The 17200-nt window shown below is 44.5% G+C and overlaps 1 protein-coding gene across 4 annotated transcripts in view; it reads left to right on the forward strand.

The window, feature by feature from the left end:
- CCDC13 (coiled-coil domain containing 13) overlaps window positions 1-17200 on the forward strand; it is a 42480-nt gene that overhangs the window by 12515 nt on the left and 12765 nt on the right. For all 4 annotated transcript variants that reach the window (XR_008332880.1, XM_053409392.1, XM_053409391.1 and 1 more), the window contains exons 8-11: window positions 933-1097; window positions 3536-3712; window positions 4748-4954; window positions 14903-15027. Coding sequence is in view for 3 of the 4 variants with exons in the window: in XM_053409392.1 (XP_053265367.1) it covers window positions 933-1097; window positions 3536-3712; window positions 4748-4954; window positions 14903-15027 (674 nt within the window). In the remaining variant the exon portion in view is untranslated. The remainder of the gene's footprint in view (window positions 1-932; window positions 1098-3535; window positions 3713-4747; window positions 4955-14902; window positions 15028-17200) is intronic.

Below are 17200 nucleotides of genomic sequence, written 5' to 3' on the forward strand. Positions count from 1 at the left end.
CTGTGTATCTTCACAGTTGTTGTTGTTTAGTCGTTTAGTCGTTTCCGCCTCTTCGTGACCCCCTGGACCAGAGCACACCAGGCCCTCCTGTCTTCCACTGCCTCCCACAGTTTGGTCAAACTCAGGCTGGTAGCTTCAAGAACACCATCCAACCATCTCGTCCTCCGTTGTGCCCTTCTCCTTGTGCCCTCCATCTTTCCCAACATCAGGGTCTTTTCCAGGGAGTCTTTTCTTCTCATGAGGTGGCCAAAGTCTTGGAGCCTCAGCTTCAGGATCTGTCCTTCCAGTGAGCACTCCGGGCTGATTTCCTTCAGAATGGATAGGTTTGATCTTCTTGCAGTCCGTGAGACTCCCAAGAGTCTCTCAAGAGTCTTCATATCTTGAAGACTCATATCTTGAAGACTTCATATCTAGAAAATATCATATCTGTGAATATCTTCACAGTTAGATATTCTAAAATTATAATATTTTTTCAGTTTTCCCCTCCATTGGTTCACCCCTAGCTCTTCTGCGTTTTTCCAATTACTTGCTATAACCTGTCTGGCTGCAATTATTGTCAATTTTACCCATTTACATTCCTCTTTTGATTTTAACTCAGTGCTACTCAGGCTAAGAGAGCCAGTTTGGGGTAATTAAAAGGTTAAAAGTTAAATAACCATGTGGAGGGTGGAGGGTTAATGTATATAGAATTGTACATGTGGTTGAATTGAATATGTTATTATTGATTAAGTATACCCAATGTATCAGCCTGCATGGGGCGTGTCACTGTATGTGTTTTGGTTGTTGGTAATAATAACAATAACAATAACATAGTGGGACCCTCTCCCACCCCTTTTGCACTCCTCCCATGTTATATTAATTAATAAGGGGAGCAGTTTTCGCACAGCTAAGCAACACTTGCAATGGTGCACATTTTCCATTTCCTCCCTCAGGTCCGGGATCTAGAGAACCAGCTGGGCCACAGCAGAAGCCGGTTGTCCGAAAGCAGCACTGAGGAAGAGGCTGTAAGCTTGACAGACTCAAGGAAGACGTCTGCCTCAAAAAAGAACCTGCAGAGGATTCGTAGCTTGGAAAAAGAAAAGAAAGAAGCTCTAGAGGTGAGGAAGGGCTGAGAACCTTTTTGCAGGAGCCAGGGGAGCTCAGATCTGAGGCCTGGGCTTCCTGTATGTATTTCAAGTATATTAGAAAGTTATTCCAGTCTTTTAAAAACACTTGGTCTTCCTGATTTCTGATCTTTCCCATCAGTCTTGCCATTTCTGCATATTCTTATACACACACACACACACACACACACAGAGTGGTGCCTCGCAAGACGAAATTAATTCGTTCCGCGAGTTTTGTCTTGCGATTTTTTTCATCTTGCGAAGCACGGTGTCGGAAAAGTTTTGGAAAAGCTTCAAAAACCACCAAAGTCTTCAAAAACCTCAAAAAAGGCTACCACACCGCGTGCTATGAGTTGCTCCTCGAAGTCAAGTCGCAGCTGTATTAACGGTGTTAAGAAAAAGGAAACAAACTTGCAAGACGTTTCCGTCTTGCGAAGCAAGCCCATAGGGAAAATCGTCTTGCAAAGCAGCTCAAAAAACAAAAAACCCTTTCGTCTAGCAAGTTTTCCGTCTTGCGAGGTGTTCGTCTTGCGAGGTACCACTATATATATATATATATATATATGTGTTTTTTAACATATCATTTTCAACAGTAATTAAACATACTTTTACATCTTATTCAATTTTTTTGACATCCATCAATCCTGTCTGAAATTTTCCAATCTAATCTCTTAGTATGCATTTCTTATTCTCCCTATTACATTTCAAACTCATAACCAATATCTCTATCTTTTTCTGCTTTGTAACACTTCGTATATTTCTCCTTACAAAACTTCTTGTAGTCCTACTAGCGTAATTTGTTGATTACAGTTGCTCTTCAAATAGTTCATATACTTCTTCCAATCTTCTGTCAATCTGTGGCCCCGCAGGTTTCAAATCCTTCCTGTCATTTTGTCCAATTCTGCACAGTCCATTAATTTTGTCTGCCGTTCTACTTTCATCGGAATTTCTTCTTGTTTCCATTTCTGGGCTAACAATACTCTTGCCGCAGTTGTTGCATATAAAAACAATTTAACATCTTGCCTATTAATGTCCTGACCTATAATACCAAGTAAAAATGCTTCTGTTTTTTTTTTTTAAAAAATGTATATTTCAACATCTTTTTCATCTCATTATTTATCATTTCCCAGAAGTTCTTTACTTTTTTACATTCCCACCACATATGATAAAATGTTCCTTCTTTTTCTGCCATTTCTACATATTCCATCAGCTGGGTCTGCCACTCTTTTCTGGTCGGCACTTATTCTTTCCACAATCTTTTCTTTTGGTAGTTCCACACCTATAATGCCTAACAAAAAAGCCTCTGGTTTTTTAATAAAAGTTATCTTAAACATTTCCCCCCAACTCATATCATTTCCCAGAAAGCTTTTACCACCCCATGTGACCACCACATATGATAAAACGCACTCTCTTTCAGGGCTTTCTTGTTGTTGTGGTTGAGACAAACACCGCTGGATTTAAGGACACAGGGCCCCATTGCTCTCTGATTCAACCATAGCCTGTGGTCCCTTGCCAGGACCTCATTCCCAGCCTAACCGACCTCACAAGGTTGTTATGTTGAGGTTGTGGACTCTCGTTCCTCCTGCAAAAAGGTTCTCAGCCTTCCAACTCTAAACTGTCCATGGAGGCACAGGTCAATTCTGTGTCCAGGATGGCTGTTTACCAGCTCCACTTAGTATGCAGGCTGAGACCCTACCTGCCCACAGACTGTCTCGCCAGAGTGGTGCATGCTCTGGTTATCTCCCGCTTGGACTACTGCAACGCGCTCTACGTGGGGCTACCTTTGAAGGTGACCCAGAAACTGCAATTAATCCAGAATGCGGCAGCCAGACTGGGGACTGGGAGCGGCCGCTGGGACCATATAAGACCGGTCCTGAGAGATCTGCATTGGCTCCCAGTACATTTCCGAGCACAATTCAAAGTGTTGGTGCTGACCTTGAAAGCCCTAAACGGCCTCGGTCCAGTATACCTGAAGGAGCGTCTCCACCCCTATCGTTCTGCCCAGACACTGAGGTCCAGCTGCGAGGGCCTTCTGGTGGTTCCCTCATTGCGAGAAGTGAGGTTATAGGGAACCAGGCAGAGGGCCTTCTCGGTAGTGACGACCGCCCTGTGGAACGCCCTCCCATCAGATAGGAAGGAATTAAGTAGCTATCTTATCTTTAAAAGGCATCTGAAGGCAGCCCTGTTCAGGGAAGTTTTTAATATTTAATGCTGTATTGTTTTTAACACTTGATTGGGAGCCGCCCAGAGTGGCTGGGGAAACTCAGCCATATGGGCAGGGTATTAATAATAATAATAATAATAATAATAATAATAATAATTCTATGATATATGCCACCTCGCTCTCCTTACAAAAATAGGTAGGATACACGATACGTAAATAAATTCCCTACCACGTCAAGTCTGACTTTCTTTTATCTGCTTAATTGCAGAAGCTTTCAGGGGAACATAACACCCTCCGGAAGGATTACGAAGAGCTGAAACAGAAATTGGACGGCTCCAAAGCTCGGAACAAAGTTTTGTCTCATGAAGTGAAAACCCTGAAGGAGCAGATCTCGACCCTGCTGGACAAAGGGAAGCACGACGACGAACTCGTTGATGCTCTGCTGGTACGATTTGGCTGTTCCACACCCCAGGGGTTCGGCAACAGCTACTGCTCAGGCTATTTCAACTTCCAGAATGCTACCAGTATCTGCGTAGCTCAGCTGGCAGAGTGTGAGACTCTTAATATTTGGGCAAAAGATTCCTGCATTGCAGGGGATTGGATTGTATGGCCCTCGTGGTTCTACAGTTCTAGGATTCTAGGATTGCCGCTATATAGCTTATAGGTCACTTTGGGTTTCCCTGGGCAAGATAAAGCAACTAACAAATTTAATAATAATAATAATACAGTGGTACCTTGGGTTAAGTACTTAATTCATTCCGGAGGTCTGTTCTTAACTTGAAACTGTTCTTAACCTGAAGCACCACTTTTTTGACCTTTAAAGCCCTTTGTGGCTTAGGGCCCTTGTATTTATGGGACCGCCTCTCCTGGTCTGCCCCGCAGAGGACATGAAGACCAATGAATAATCATAGTTTAGAGGTCCTGGGCCCTAAGGAAGTCAGACTATCCTCCACCAGGGCCAGGGCCTTCTCAGTGGTGGCTCTGACCTGGTGGAATTCTCTGTCCCATGAGACCAGGGCCCTGCAGGATTTAACTTCCTTCTGCAGGGCCTGTAAGACAGAGCTATTCCGCCTGGCTTTCCATTTGAACTTAGCCTGAAGATTTTTATGAAGATTACCCACTCTGGGATCCCACAGCTAATTTTCCCCTGGTTTCCTCGCTGGCCCAAATAGGACTAATTTAGCCAGCTAGCCCTGGTGATCATCTAATGTTTATTGGATGGATTTTCCCCCTAAACTGATTTTTGAATTCTGAATTTATTGTTATTCATGTTTTATACTGTATTTTATGCTGTTTTTTGTTGCATCAATTAAGTGTTTTAAATTTGTTGTTAGCCGCCCTGAGCCCGGTTTTCTGAACCAGGAAGGGTGGGGTATAAATAAAAAAATATTATTATTATTATTACCTTTAGGGGTTAAACGCCGCCACCTGCGTTTAATGATGCATGTGTGCAAACCCCATGCCTTTTCCGCTCCCCCAGAGCCAGCAGAAGGAGATGCAAGCCATCTTGAAGAACCTGAGTCAGCAGGACGAGAGGACTAAGGAATCCCACCAGAACCTGGAGCAGCAGCTGAGCGTGGAAGTCCAGAAGCAAAACTGCCTCATTGAGCAGCTCAAGCAGATGGTGGCTGAGAGAGAGGCCAGGGTGAAAGAACTGGAGGAGGAGGTCCAGCAGTTCGCTTCGCAGGTAAACCAGATCGGATTGCTTAATATGACAGAGCAAGCCGGCCAGTAAATCGCACAGGGCTACCTTTGAAGGTGACCCGGAAACTACAACTAATCCAGAATGCAGCAGCCAGACTGGGGACTGGGAGCGGCCACCGAGACCATATAAGACCGGTCCTGAAAGACCTACATTGGCCCTGGTCCTGAATGGGGCAACTGTGCCCCTGAAGGACCAGGTGCGTAGCCTGGGAGTCGTTCTGGACTCATAGCTGTCCATGGAGGCGCAGGTCAGTTCTGTGTCCAGGGCAGCTGTTTACCAGCTCCATCTGGTACACAGGCTGAGACCCTCCCTGCCCGCGGACTGTCTCGCCAGAGTGGTGCATGCTCTGGTTATCTCCCGCTTGGACTACTGCAATGCGCTCTACGTGGGGCAACCTTTGAAGGTGACCCAGAAACTGTTGAGTTTCTGTTAATTGGTTCTCATGGGAAACTTACAGATTCTGGCTTCACACAATTAACTCAAGGCAGTGTCAATTTACTCTTGGCAGAAAGCCAAGGTCAGCTTGACCTAGAAACTACTTACTCTGATTGGTTAACGACCAGCACTCAACTCTGTTATCTAGGGATTGCTAGCACAGTGTGATGTGTGGGGTGTGTTAGGAGTAGGAGTGCTGTGTATGGTTAAGAGAGAGAGAAAGAAAGGATTTATTTTGCTTTGTTTTGTATGCAGAAACTCTGCTGGTTTTATTTTTCCTTTTAATAAATCCTGTAAATAGTTATTCTGAGTCTAGCTGACTAGTCATTTCCACCTCAACTAGCTTCTTCGCTGTGCAGGAAAACTCTGCTACGTTTGGGCTAAAGCCATTAGTGCTATGCCTGACACTTCAAAGTTCCATGAGGTTATGGGTATTGTGCTGCCAGCCTGAGTTGTGGTGGTGTCAGCATCAACGGTGTTGGTTCCAGTAGTTCCAGAAGTTGTTGTTCCTGTTGGTGCAGCAGATGGACAGTGGCTGGTTCCTGACTGTGGTGAGCTGGTGACGCAGCGGACACAAGGACAACAGCTGCAGCGTGTGAGTGCTGGGTGCTGTGGTTCCTGTTTTCTCTCTCGGTGGTCGTGAGTAGCTGGTTCCGGGTTCCAGGGACATCGCTCTCAAGATGGCCTCACAACCAGTTCAGATGGCTTTTGAGCGTCTGAATGACTCCAATTACTTGCTGTGGTCGGAACGCATGCAGGCAGTGCTGCAGAGGGATCGTCTCTGGCAAGTGGTGAGTAAGTTTCCTGCGAAGCCTGATGATGAGGACCTCGATAAAGACCAAAGAGCAAGGGCCACAATTGTCTTGGGGCTGGAAGATTCCCAGTTGCCGTATGTGAGGGGAATCAAGACAGCTAGAGGTGTGTGGCAAGCACTTAAAGAACTCCATGTGCGTGAGACAGCGGTTTCCAAGCTGTTCATTCGCAAGGCATTGTACAAGGCAATGTTACAGCCTGGGGTTACAATGCAGGAACACCTACACAGTTTACAGTTAAAGTTTGCTGCGCTACAGGAAAGAGACTGTGCATTAGACCAGCAGGAGAAGGTGGCTATTATTTTGAGTTCTCTCCCGGAAAGCTGGGATAATTTAGTTTTGTCTCTAGAAGGCATACAGGAGCGTGATTTATCAATCAGTTACGTTACTGGGCGTTTGATTGAAGAGTGGCAGAAGAGGCAAGAAAGGTCGTTGGCTGCAGAGGCTTCTACAGGCGGGCGGTTTGGAAGGAGTTCTCATGCCGTGCCAGGGGTGAAGCAAGAGCAGCGTGCCGGTGAGGAGTCTGCGTTTGCTGTTAGGCGTTGTTTTCGATGTGGGTCTTCAGCGCATCTAAAACGACAATGTCCGGAGTTGGTCAAGTCTCAGTGGCCGGTGCAGGAGCAGAGACGAGATCAGCAGCAGCAGCAGCGTAAAAAGAAATTCTTCAAACGAAAACAGTCGGCTCAACTGGTGACCGCCGAGGTCAAGATTGCTGATGAGAAACAAGCTGTCTGGGTGGTCGATTCGGGAGCGTCTCGGCACATCGTAAATTCAGATGAATTGTTTGTTTCCAAGAACTCAGCACAGCGCAGCCAGGTGGCTCTAGCAGACGGAAGTACTTCCGAAGTGATTTCGGGGGGTGCAGTTTTTGTTCCTTGTCTTCGTGAATGCCTGCAAAATGTACTTTGTGTGCCTTCATTAAGGAGCAATCTGATGTCTGTAGATTGTTTGCTAAAAGCTGGGTTTAAAGTGTATTTTGTTTTTTTTTTTTTTTATAATATTTTTTATTACGTTTCTTTCCAAATTTTATACATTACAAACAAGGAGTTTACAAGAAACCTTTTTTTTTTTTTTTTAACAAAAATCCCAAATTGGACTTCCCCACCCCTTCCGATTCTGCGTTCTTTATATTAACAATGTCAGCAATTTGTTACCTTATGTCATACCTTATTGTAACTTTTACATGTTATGTATCTATATTCAATGTATTATGTCAGAATTTTTATACCTTTAAAATAAACGTAACATGTTCAATTTCATATTATCTCCTTTTCTCTTTTATCACTTAGTTTACTATTTACTTAGTCATAATTGCTAAAGCGTATCATTTTCAAATCATGCACCGTCTTAAGATTCATATAGTTTGTAATACTTTTGCAAGTAGTCTTTAAACTTTTTCCAGTCCACCTCAATTGTTTCTACATCCAAATCTCGGATTCTGCCGGTCAGTTCAGCTATCTCCATGTAGTCCATCAACTGCGTCTGCCATTCCTCCAGCGTGGGTAAATCTTGTGTCTTCCAGTTCTTTGCGATGAGTATTCTTGCTGCTGTACTAGCATACATAAACAAAGTTCTGTCCTTCTTTAACACCTTCTGGTCTACCATGCCCAACAGGAAGGCCTCTGGTTTCTTGGGAAAGGTATACCTAAATACCTTTTTCAACTCATTGTAAATCATTTCCCAGAAAGCCTTAACCTTTGGGCATGTCCACCAGAGGTGAAAGAAAGTCCCCTCTGCTTCCTTACACTTCCAACATTTATTGTCAGACAGGTGATGTATCTTAGCTAACTTGACTGGGGTCATGTACCACCGGTATATCATTTTCATAATGTTTTCCTTCAAGGCCGTACTGGCCGTAAATTTCATTCCGGTGTTCCATAACCTTTCCCAGTCTTCAAACATAATGTTGTGTCCAACATCCTGTGCCCATTTAATCATAGCAGATTTAACTGTCTCATCCTGTAAATTCCACATAAGCAGCAAGTTATACATTCTAGATAACAGCTTTGTCTTTGGTTCTAACAATTCTGTCTCTAGTTTCGACTTTTCCACCTGGAAACCAACTTTTTTGTCCATTTTGAAAACCTCTTGAATTTGAGCATAATGTAGCCAGTCTCGCACCTTATTTTTTAGTTTGTCCTGGCTCTGCAACTTCCAATTGTCTCCAATTTTTTCAGTCAATTCCCAATATTTCGGCCAATAGGCCTCCATATTGGGTCTTTTTCGGGCCTTGGCCTCCACTGGTGATAGCCACCTCGGAGTTTTACTCTCTAGTAAGTCTTTATATTTCATCCAGACTGCAAAAATTGCTTTTCTGACAATGTGGCTTTTAAACAATTTATGTGCTTTAACCTTGTCGTACCATAGGTATGCGTGCCATCCAAAAGCATTATTAAAACCTTCCAGATCTAGGACATCGGTGTTTTCCAACAAAAACCAATCTTTCAGCCAGCAGAAGGCTGCAGCTTCATAATACAACCTCAAGTCCGGCAGGGCAAACCCCCCTCTTTCTTTCGAATCTGTTAATATTTTAAACTTTATTCGGGGCTTTTTGCCCTGCCAGATAAATCTAGATATATCCTTCTGCCATTTTCCAAAGCAATCCACTCTGTCCACGATCTGTAAGGTTTGAAACAAAAATAACATTTTCGGCAAGGTTTAAAGTGTATTTTGAAGGAGACAGTTGCATTATTAAGAAGGCTGGTGAGATTTTAGGCACTGCTAAGTCAGAGGGAGGCTTGTTTTGGCTTAAATCAGGATCTCAAGTTGCAGCAGTAGTCAGTAAATCTCAGCCTGCAGTGAATAACAAAGCTATACATGACAACTGTGTGCACTTATTGCATAGGAAAATGGGGCATGCTTGCTGGAAAAGTATACTAAAAATGTCTGAATTGGCTGATGGGGGTAATTTAAAGAGTTGTAACAAGTACCTTGATTGTAATGTTTGTAAAAAGGTTAAAACCCACAGAGTCTCTTACCCCAGAAGTGACAGAGTTAGTGAGTCACCGCTACAGCTGGTTCACATGGACGTAATTGGTCCATTTGCTGTAAGCAGGGGTGGATCGCGTTTTTCATTAACAATTGTGGATGACGCCACGCGTTATTCTTGGGTTTTTCCCATGAAGAATAAGGGTGACGTGTTCACTAAGTTTAAAGGCTGGGTGGCATCTGTGGAAAGATTTCTGTCCACTAAACTCAAAAGGATTCAGACGGACAGAGGTGGCGAATTTATGTCAAATGCTTTTAGAGATTGGTTACAAAAGCGTGGCATTGGGCATAGAAAAACGAACGCTTTTTCCCCAGAGGAGAATGGCGTTGCAGAGCGAAAAAACAGATCTTTACAAGACATGATGTTTGCCATGCTTGATGATGCTGATTTGCCCATGTCTTATTGGGGGGAGAGCATGCTCACCGCGTGTTATCTCCAAAATAGGCTCTTTCATCAAACAATAGGTACAACCCCGTACTTTAAGTTGTTTCAGAAAAAACCCAAAATTGACCATTTGCATGTGTTTGGATCAAAAGCCTGGGTGTTAATTCCAAAACAAATGAGAAAGAAGGGAGATCCTAAGACCAAACAGTTAGTGTTTGTGGGTTACCAGGAGCTGGGAAAAGGTTTCCGCTTTGCTGAAGGGACAAATGGCATTGTGATCTCCAGGAATGCCAGTTTTTGTGAACATAGTGGCTGGGAGAGACTACATGCCAATACTGAGGTTTGGTTTGAACCTTCCCAGGAGCTTCATGACTCTGAAGGTAAACATAGAGAATCAGAGTCTGAGGGGGAGGAAAGTTCAGATAAGAGCTCTCAAGAAAGTGGAGTTGCCCAAAGACCAGTTGTTAAGCAACAAAAGAGAGGTCATAGTTCTGAGGAGGAAAGTGGGTCAGAAGAAAAATTTTCTCCCAGAAGATCTAAAAGACAAAACAAAGGAGTGCCTCCAGTGCGTTTTTCTCCAGATACTGCAAATGTGTTTAGTGTGATTGCAGAACCCAAGAGTTTTCAGGAGGTGTTAAAGTTACCAAAAGAGGAGGCAGAGCTCTGGAAAGAGGCAATGGAGGAAGAGATGTCCTCTCTGAATGAGCACAAGGTTTTTACACCAGTAGCAGCGCCTGAGGGGGCAAAGATTGTAGGCTGCAGGTGGGTGTACAAACTTAAACCTCTGGTGACAGGAGAGTACAAATACAAAGCTCGTTTAGTGGCTCAAGGATACTCTCAGAGGCCTTAGTGTCATTTGGTTTCAAGCAGAGTACAGCTGACAATTGTGTTTATGTACGTGGTACAGGCAGTGATCAAGAGTTTTGTCTGATTTATGTAGATGATGTATTGTATGCTTGCAAAACAGATAAACAAACTAAAAGGTTTGCCAAGCAATTGTCCAGTAAGTTCAAAGTGAAAGACTTAGGCCCGGTTAGGACATATCTAGGGTTGGAAGTGTGCTGGGCCCAAGATGGCAGCTGCCTAATTAGTCAGCAGAACAAAGTTAAACAACTACTGACTACATACAGGATGCAGGATTGCAAAGGGGCAGTGGTGCCTATGGATCCAGGTTTCATAAAAACACTTCATACAGATGAGAGTCCTGAATTTGAACATCCTGATGTATATCATTCTGTAATTGGAAGTTTATTGTATCTAGCACAGTGGTCCAGACCTGATATTAGCTACGCTGTAGGCATATTAAGTAGATTGGTCTCAAAACCCACCCTAAATGCCTGGAAAGGGGTAAAACAAGTTCTGAGATACCTCAAACAGACAATTGGCTATATGTTACAATTAAATTCTTCAGAGGATGAAATGTTGAGTTGCTACTGTGATAGTGACTGGGGAAATTTGCCAGATAGAAAATCTGTCACAGGACTGGTCATAATGGTCGGTGGAGCTTTAATCAGCTGGCGGTCACGCAAGCAAGACGTTGTAAGTGTGTCATCAACGGAATCAGAGTACGCCGCGTTGAGTGAATTGTGCAACGAGGTGATTTATTTCAAGCATTTGTTAACAGATTTAAATGTAAATTGTGGAGAACCAGTACAAGTTCACATTGATAATCAAGCTTGTATAACCTTAAGTAAAACAGAGGGTTTCAAATCGCGTTCCAAACATATCTCTGTAAAATACCAAAATGTACGTTGCTGTGTACAAGACAATGTAATCACCTGTACTTATGTATCAAGTGAAGAAAATGTAGCAGATGTGTTAACTAAACCATTGGCAAAGGTAAAGAACAAACGAATGTGCAAGGGTTTAGGTTTGCTGGAAAAATAATCTCCTACATAGGTGTATTTGATGTTAATTGTCCAGCAGAATCTGTGAGGGGGAGCGGCCACCGAGACCATATAAGACCGGTCCTGAAAGACCTACATTGGCCCTGGTCCTGAATGGGGCAACTGTGCCCCTGAAGGACCAGGTGCGTAGCCTGGGAGTCGTTCTGGACTCATAGCTGTCCATGGAGGCGCAGGTCAGTTCTGTGTCCAGGGCAGCTGTTTACCAGCTCCATCTGGTACACAGGCTGAGACCCTCCCTGCCCGCGGACTGTCTCGCCAGAGTGGTGCATGCTCTGGTTATCTCCCGCTTGGACTACTGCAATGCGCTCTACGTGGGGCAACCTTTGAAGGTGACCCAGAAACTGCAATTAATCCAGAATGCGGCAGTCAGACTGGGGACTGGAAGTGGCCGCCGAAACCACATAACACCGGTCTTGAAAGACCTACACTGGCTCCCAGTACATTTCCGAGCACAATTCAAAGTGTTGGTGCTGACCTTGAAAGCCCTAAATGGCCTCGGTCCAGTATACCTGAAGGAGCGTCTCCACCCCCATCGTTCTGCCCGGACACTGAGGTCCAGCTCCGAGGGCCTTCTGGCGGTTCCCTCCTTGCGAGAAGCCAAGTTACAGGCAACCAGGCAGAGGGCCTTCTCGGTGGTGGCACCCGCCCTGTGGTACGCCCTCCCACCAGATGTCAAAGAGAAAAATAGCTACCAAACTTTAAGAAGACATCTGAAGGCAGCCCTGTTTAGGGGAGCTTTTAATGTTGAATAGGTTACTGGATTTTAGTGTTTTGTTGGAAGCCGCCCAGAGTGGCTGGGGAAACCCAGCCAGATGGGCGGGGTATAAATAATAAATTATTATTATTATTATTATTATTATTATTATTATTATTATTACAGTTCTATTCCGGAGTTAACTATTAGCAAAACACGGTCTTCACAGGCTTGGCTGAGTTTCCGGCTTAGTGAGCACAGCAGCTTGTGGAAATTACAGCCTGGTTGGTTTTATGTCTGTCCCAGGAAAACTGATGGAAAGTATTGTTGAATATACAGTAACCAAGTACCGTCGTACCTTGGAAGTTGAACGGAATCCATTACGGAAGTCCATTCAACTTCCAAAACGTTCGGAAAACAAAGCGCAACTTCTGATTGGTTGCAGGAAGCTCATGCAGCCAACCAGAAGCTGCAGAAGCCCCCTCAGACATTGGGCTTCCAAAAATAGTTTGCAAACCGGAACAGTCACTTTCGGGTTTGCGGCGTTCGGGAGCCAAAACGTTCGAGAACTAAGCTGTTCAAAAACCGAAGGTACAACTGTGGTACCTTGGTTTAAGAACAGTTTAGTTTATGAGCAACTTGGATTAAGAACACTGCAAACCCGGAAGTCGGTGTTTTGGTTTGTGAACTTTGCCTTGGAAGCAGAACATGTTCCTCTTCCTGTTGAGTGTAAATTGAGTCCCCCGCTGCTCTGGGAAAGCACGCCTTGGTTTAAGAACGTTTTGGTTTAAGAACGGACTTCTGGAACGAATTAAGTTCATAAACCAAGGTACCACTGTATAGAAGAACAAGCCTTGTTGAAGCAGCCAGCATGGCTTCTGCAAGGACAAGTCCTGTCTCACATACCTATAATAATAATAATAATAATAATAATAATAATAATAATAATAATAATAATTATTATTATTATTATTATTATTATTATTATTATTATTATTATTATTATTATTTATACCCCGCCCATCTGGCTGGGTTTCCCCAGCCACTCTGGGCGGCTTCCAACTGAATATTAAAAACAGTACAGCATCAAACATTAAAAACTTCCCTAAAGAGGGCTGCCTTCAGATGACTTTTAAAAGTAAAATAGTTGTTAATTGCTTTGACATCTGCTAGGAGGGCGTTCCACAGGGCAGGCGCCACTACCGAGAAGGCCCTCTGCCTGGTTCCCTGTAACCTTACTTCTCGCAATGATGGAACCGCCAGAAGGCCCTCGGCGCTGGATCTCAGTGTCCGGGCTGAACGATGGGGGTGGAGAGCGTTAGCTTTCTTTGAGAGTGTTAACAGGCATATAGACAAAGGTGAATGGCAATACCTATGTGTGCTTGAATGCAGATTGCTGATTCAGTGGGGGCTGTGACTCGCAACAGTTAGCATTAGGGTGAGGCAAGCTAGCTTTGTTGTTTTCTGTTTTGCAATTACCAAAGGTATCTCTACACCATGTGCCTTTTCTTAATTGGCTTTTATTGGTTTTGGGTTCTTCTGAATAAAGGTATTGTATTTATCCTGATGTGGGTTCTGAATCTGACTCTTTGATTCTATGCTACTGAGTAAATTGCAAGAAAAGACAGTGAGTGGCCTAGAATCATAGAATCATAGAGTTGGAAGAGACCACAAGGGCCATCGAGTCCAACCCCCTGCCAAGCAGGAAACACCATCAGAGCACTCCTGACATATGGTTGTCAAGCCTCTGCTTAAAGACCTCCAAAGCAGGAGACTCCACCACACTCCTTGGCAGCAAATTCCACTGTCGAACAGCTCTTACTGTCAGGAAGTTCTTCCTAATGTTTAGGTGGAATCTTCTTTCTTGTAGTTTGGATCCATTGCTCCGTGTCCGCTTCTCTGGAGCAGCAGAAAACAACCTTTCTCCCTCCTCTATGTGACATCCTTTTATATATTTGAACATGGCTATCATATCACCCCTTAACCTCCTTTTCTCCAGGCTAAACATGCCCAGCTCCCTTAGCCGTTCCTCATAAGGCATCGTTTCCAGGCCTTTGACCATTTTGGTTGCCCTCCTCTGGACACGTTCCAGTTTGTCAGTGTCCTTCTTGAACTGTGGTGCCCAGAACTGGACACAGTACTCCAGGTGAGGTCTGACCAGAGCAGAATACAGTGGCACTATTACTTCCTGTTTGGCTCTTGTCTTTGTGAATCCCAAGGATGTCCAAAAGCAGCCTGTGTTTCCCCTGGCAGGTGCAGTGGTTAGATTAAATGAGGAGGGAGAGAACTATGTACACCACTTTGAGTCCCTTTCAGGAAAAAAATTGGAGGGATATAAATGCAATAAATAATACTAGTACTGCCTGATAGGATTGGTTTTCAACCTGCTCATTTTTCATACAGCATTCCTCACACCAAAGGAACTCCTGTGAGGTTTAGTTCTAAGGACACTCGAGAGAGAGAATCCATTACTTGGTGGCAGAAGTGGGATGAAAAAAATCCTTTCCACAAACAGACTCTGGTTGGGTCGCCAATGGGCCTGTGATAACATGTTGTGGATGTGACTGTTGTCTATGAAATGGGACGGAAAAAATGGGACATTTGAAACCATCCAAGGGGATGAAAGCAAAGAGGAGATGGGGAGTGGGGAATCGACCTCGTTGCGCTCAAAATGCGTAAAGTCTGATTTGGTTGATGTCTTTACGCCAGCACCATCGAAAAGAGGAAAGCAGTCCAGACTCTCTTTCTACACTGTCAGCCGAGTCTTTAGAAGAAGGGAATGGTTCTTCAGGTTCCCGGAGGGATGACCTTCTTGGAAGTAACAGCTCTGCGAGGTAAAAAGCAACAACCACCAAAACACTTTTAAATCCTCCGTTTATATGAATACAGCTGCCTGTCAGAATAAAGTGTTCAGAGGAATCGGGCAGTTTGGTCACAGTTTGTGGAAATTGCTTTAGCAACTTGGCATTTGTCATGGTCCCCCAAAAAGGACTATTGGGGCAGCCGCACTTATTTTGCAAGCCTACTGTGCACCTTTGGGATGCAGGTGGCGCTGTGGGTTAAACCACAGAGCCTAGAATTTGCTGATCAAAAGGTCGGCGGTTCAAATCCCTGCAACGGGGTGAGCTCCCGTTGCTTGGTCCCTGCTCCTGCCAACCTAGCAGTTCGAAAGCACGTCAAAGTGCAAGTAGATAAATAGGTACCGCTCTGGCGGGAAGGTAAACGGCATTTCCGTGCGCTGCTCTGGTTCGCCAGAAGTGGCTTAGTCATGCTGGCCACATGACCCAGAAGCTGTACGCCGGCTCCCTTGGCCAATAAAGCAAGATGAGCGCTGCAACCCCAGAGTCGGCCACGACTGGACTTAATAGTCAGGGGTCCCTTTACCTTTACCTTACTGTGCAGCGGACACTCATCAAGCAAATCTTCACAATTAAGATGATTTCCTGGCCTTTCTTCCTGGAAGTCAGTCATCAGCTGAGCAGGGACTTAAGTACAGATTCCCCCCACCTGCTGTCTTCCAAAAGCTTTGGACTACACCTCCCATCAGCCCCAGCCAGCATGCTGGGAATTGTACTCCCAAAACAGTTTGAGGGCACCAGATTAGGGAACCTCCTGCAGCCAATCGGAAGCTGCAGAAGCTCCATCGGATGTTCGGCTTCCAAAAGAATGTCCGAAAACCAGAACAATCACTTCCAGTTTTTGTCCATTCGGGAGCCGAAACGTTCAACTCCCACGGCGTTCGGGAGCCGAGGTATGACTGTATTCCAATCTGATAGATCTGACGGACTATTCAAATCTTCTATCAAGCCCTCCATCTGGAGGTGAAGTTCTTAATGGCTTTAGCTCAGCCCAACTCTGACATCCTGTCTCCAGCAGTGGGTCATATATGTTGTGTTGTTTAGTCGTTTAGTTGTGTCCGACTCTTCGTGACCCCCTGGACCAGAGCACGCCAGGCACTCCTGTCTTCCACTGCCTCCCGCAGTTTGGTCAAACTCATGCTGGTAGCTTCAAGAACACTGTCCAACCATGTCGTCCTCTGTCATCCCCTTCTCCTTGTGCCCTCCATCTTTCCCAACATCAGGGTCTTTTCCAGGGAGTCTTCTCTTCTCATGAAGTGGCCAAAGTCTTGGAGCCTCAGCTTCAGGATCTGTCCTTCCAGTGAGCACTCAGGGCTGATTTCCTTCAGAATGGAAAGGTTTGATCTTCTTGCAGTCCATGGGACTCTCAAGAGTCTCCTCCAGCACTACAATTCAAAAGCATCCATTCTTCGGCGATCAGCCTTCTTTATGGTCCAGCTCTCACTTCCGTACATCACTACTGGGAAAACCATAGCTTGAACTATACGGACCTTTGTTGGCAAGGGGTCATATATAGGGTAGTTTATACAATCAGGATAGCACCTTGACACCTTTTTCCCCAAAGAGGCAGGCAGACATTTGACATGTGCAGTTTCTCCTTGCCAGAGGGCGCCTGTTGGATTTCTGCAGAATAGTTCAGAAGGCTTGGCTCAAAATCCCCCAATAGTAACAATTCTCTAAATATGATATATTATTTCTTTGATTTGATAGCTGGATCTTGATCATGAATGAAATCAACATCCTTTGAACAGACAAGGAATTTCCAAGGAATCTCTCAGCCCTTTGTATACTGCCTTAGCTCACAGGCACCTGTGTAGATAATACTTTCCACCCAGTCTTACAAACCAGAGACTTTTATATCTATGCGGCTAGGACTTCTCCCAGTCTGACAAAGAAGTTAGCAGGGCATTTCAGTTCAGTCAGGGAGTCTTCTGTTCCTTTACTTATTCTCACCTTTGCATAATAATCCCATGAACAAATAATTAAGAGTCTGAGAAGGGATTGCTAGTCCAGGGAAACAGATCATGAATAAACCCTTCTGCGTGCATTGTTCCAAAGTTAGTTTCGGCTGGAGGGCAGTAGTGTGTTGTGTAATGCCTCACCAGCCAGTACATTTATGGAGAATTCAGATTTTATTTCTACCCGGCTG

The sequence above is a fragment of the Podarcis raffonei genome, chromosome 12 (assembly GCF_027172205.1).
Source record: "Podarcis raffonei isolate rPodRaf1 chromosome 12, rPodRaf1.pri, whole genome shotgun sequence".
Lineage (NCBI taxonomy): Eukaryota > Metazoa > Chordata > Lepidosauria > Squamata > Lacertidae > Podarcis > Podarcis raffonei.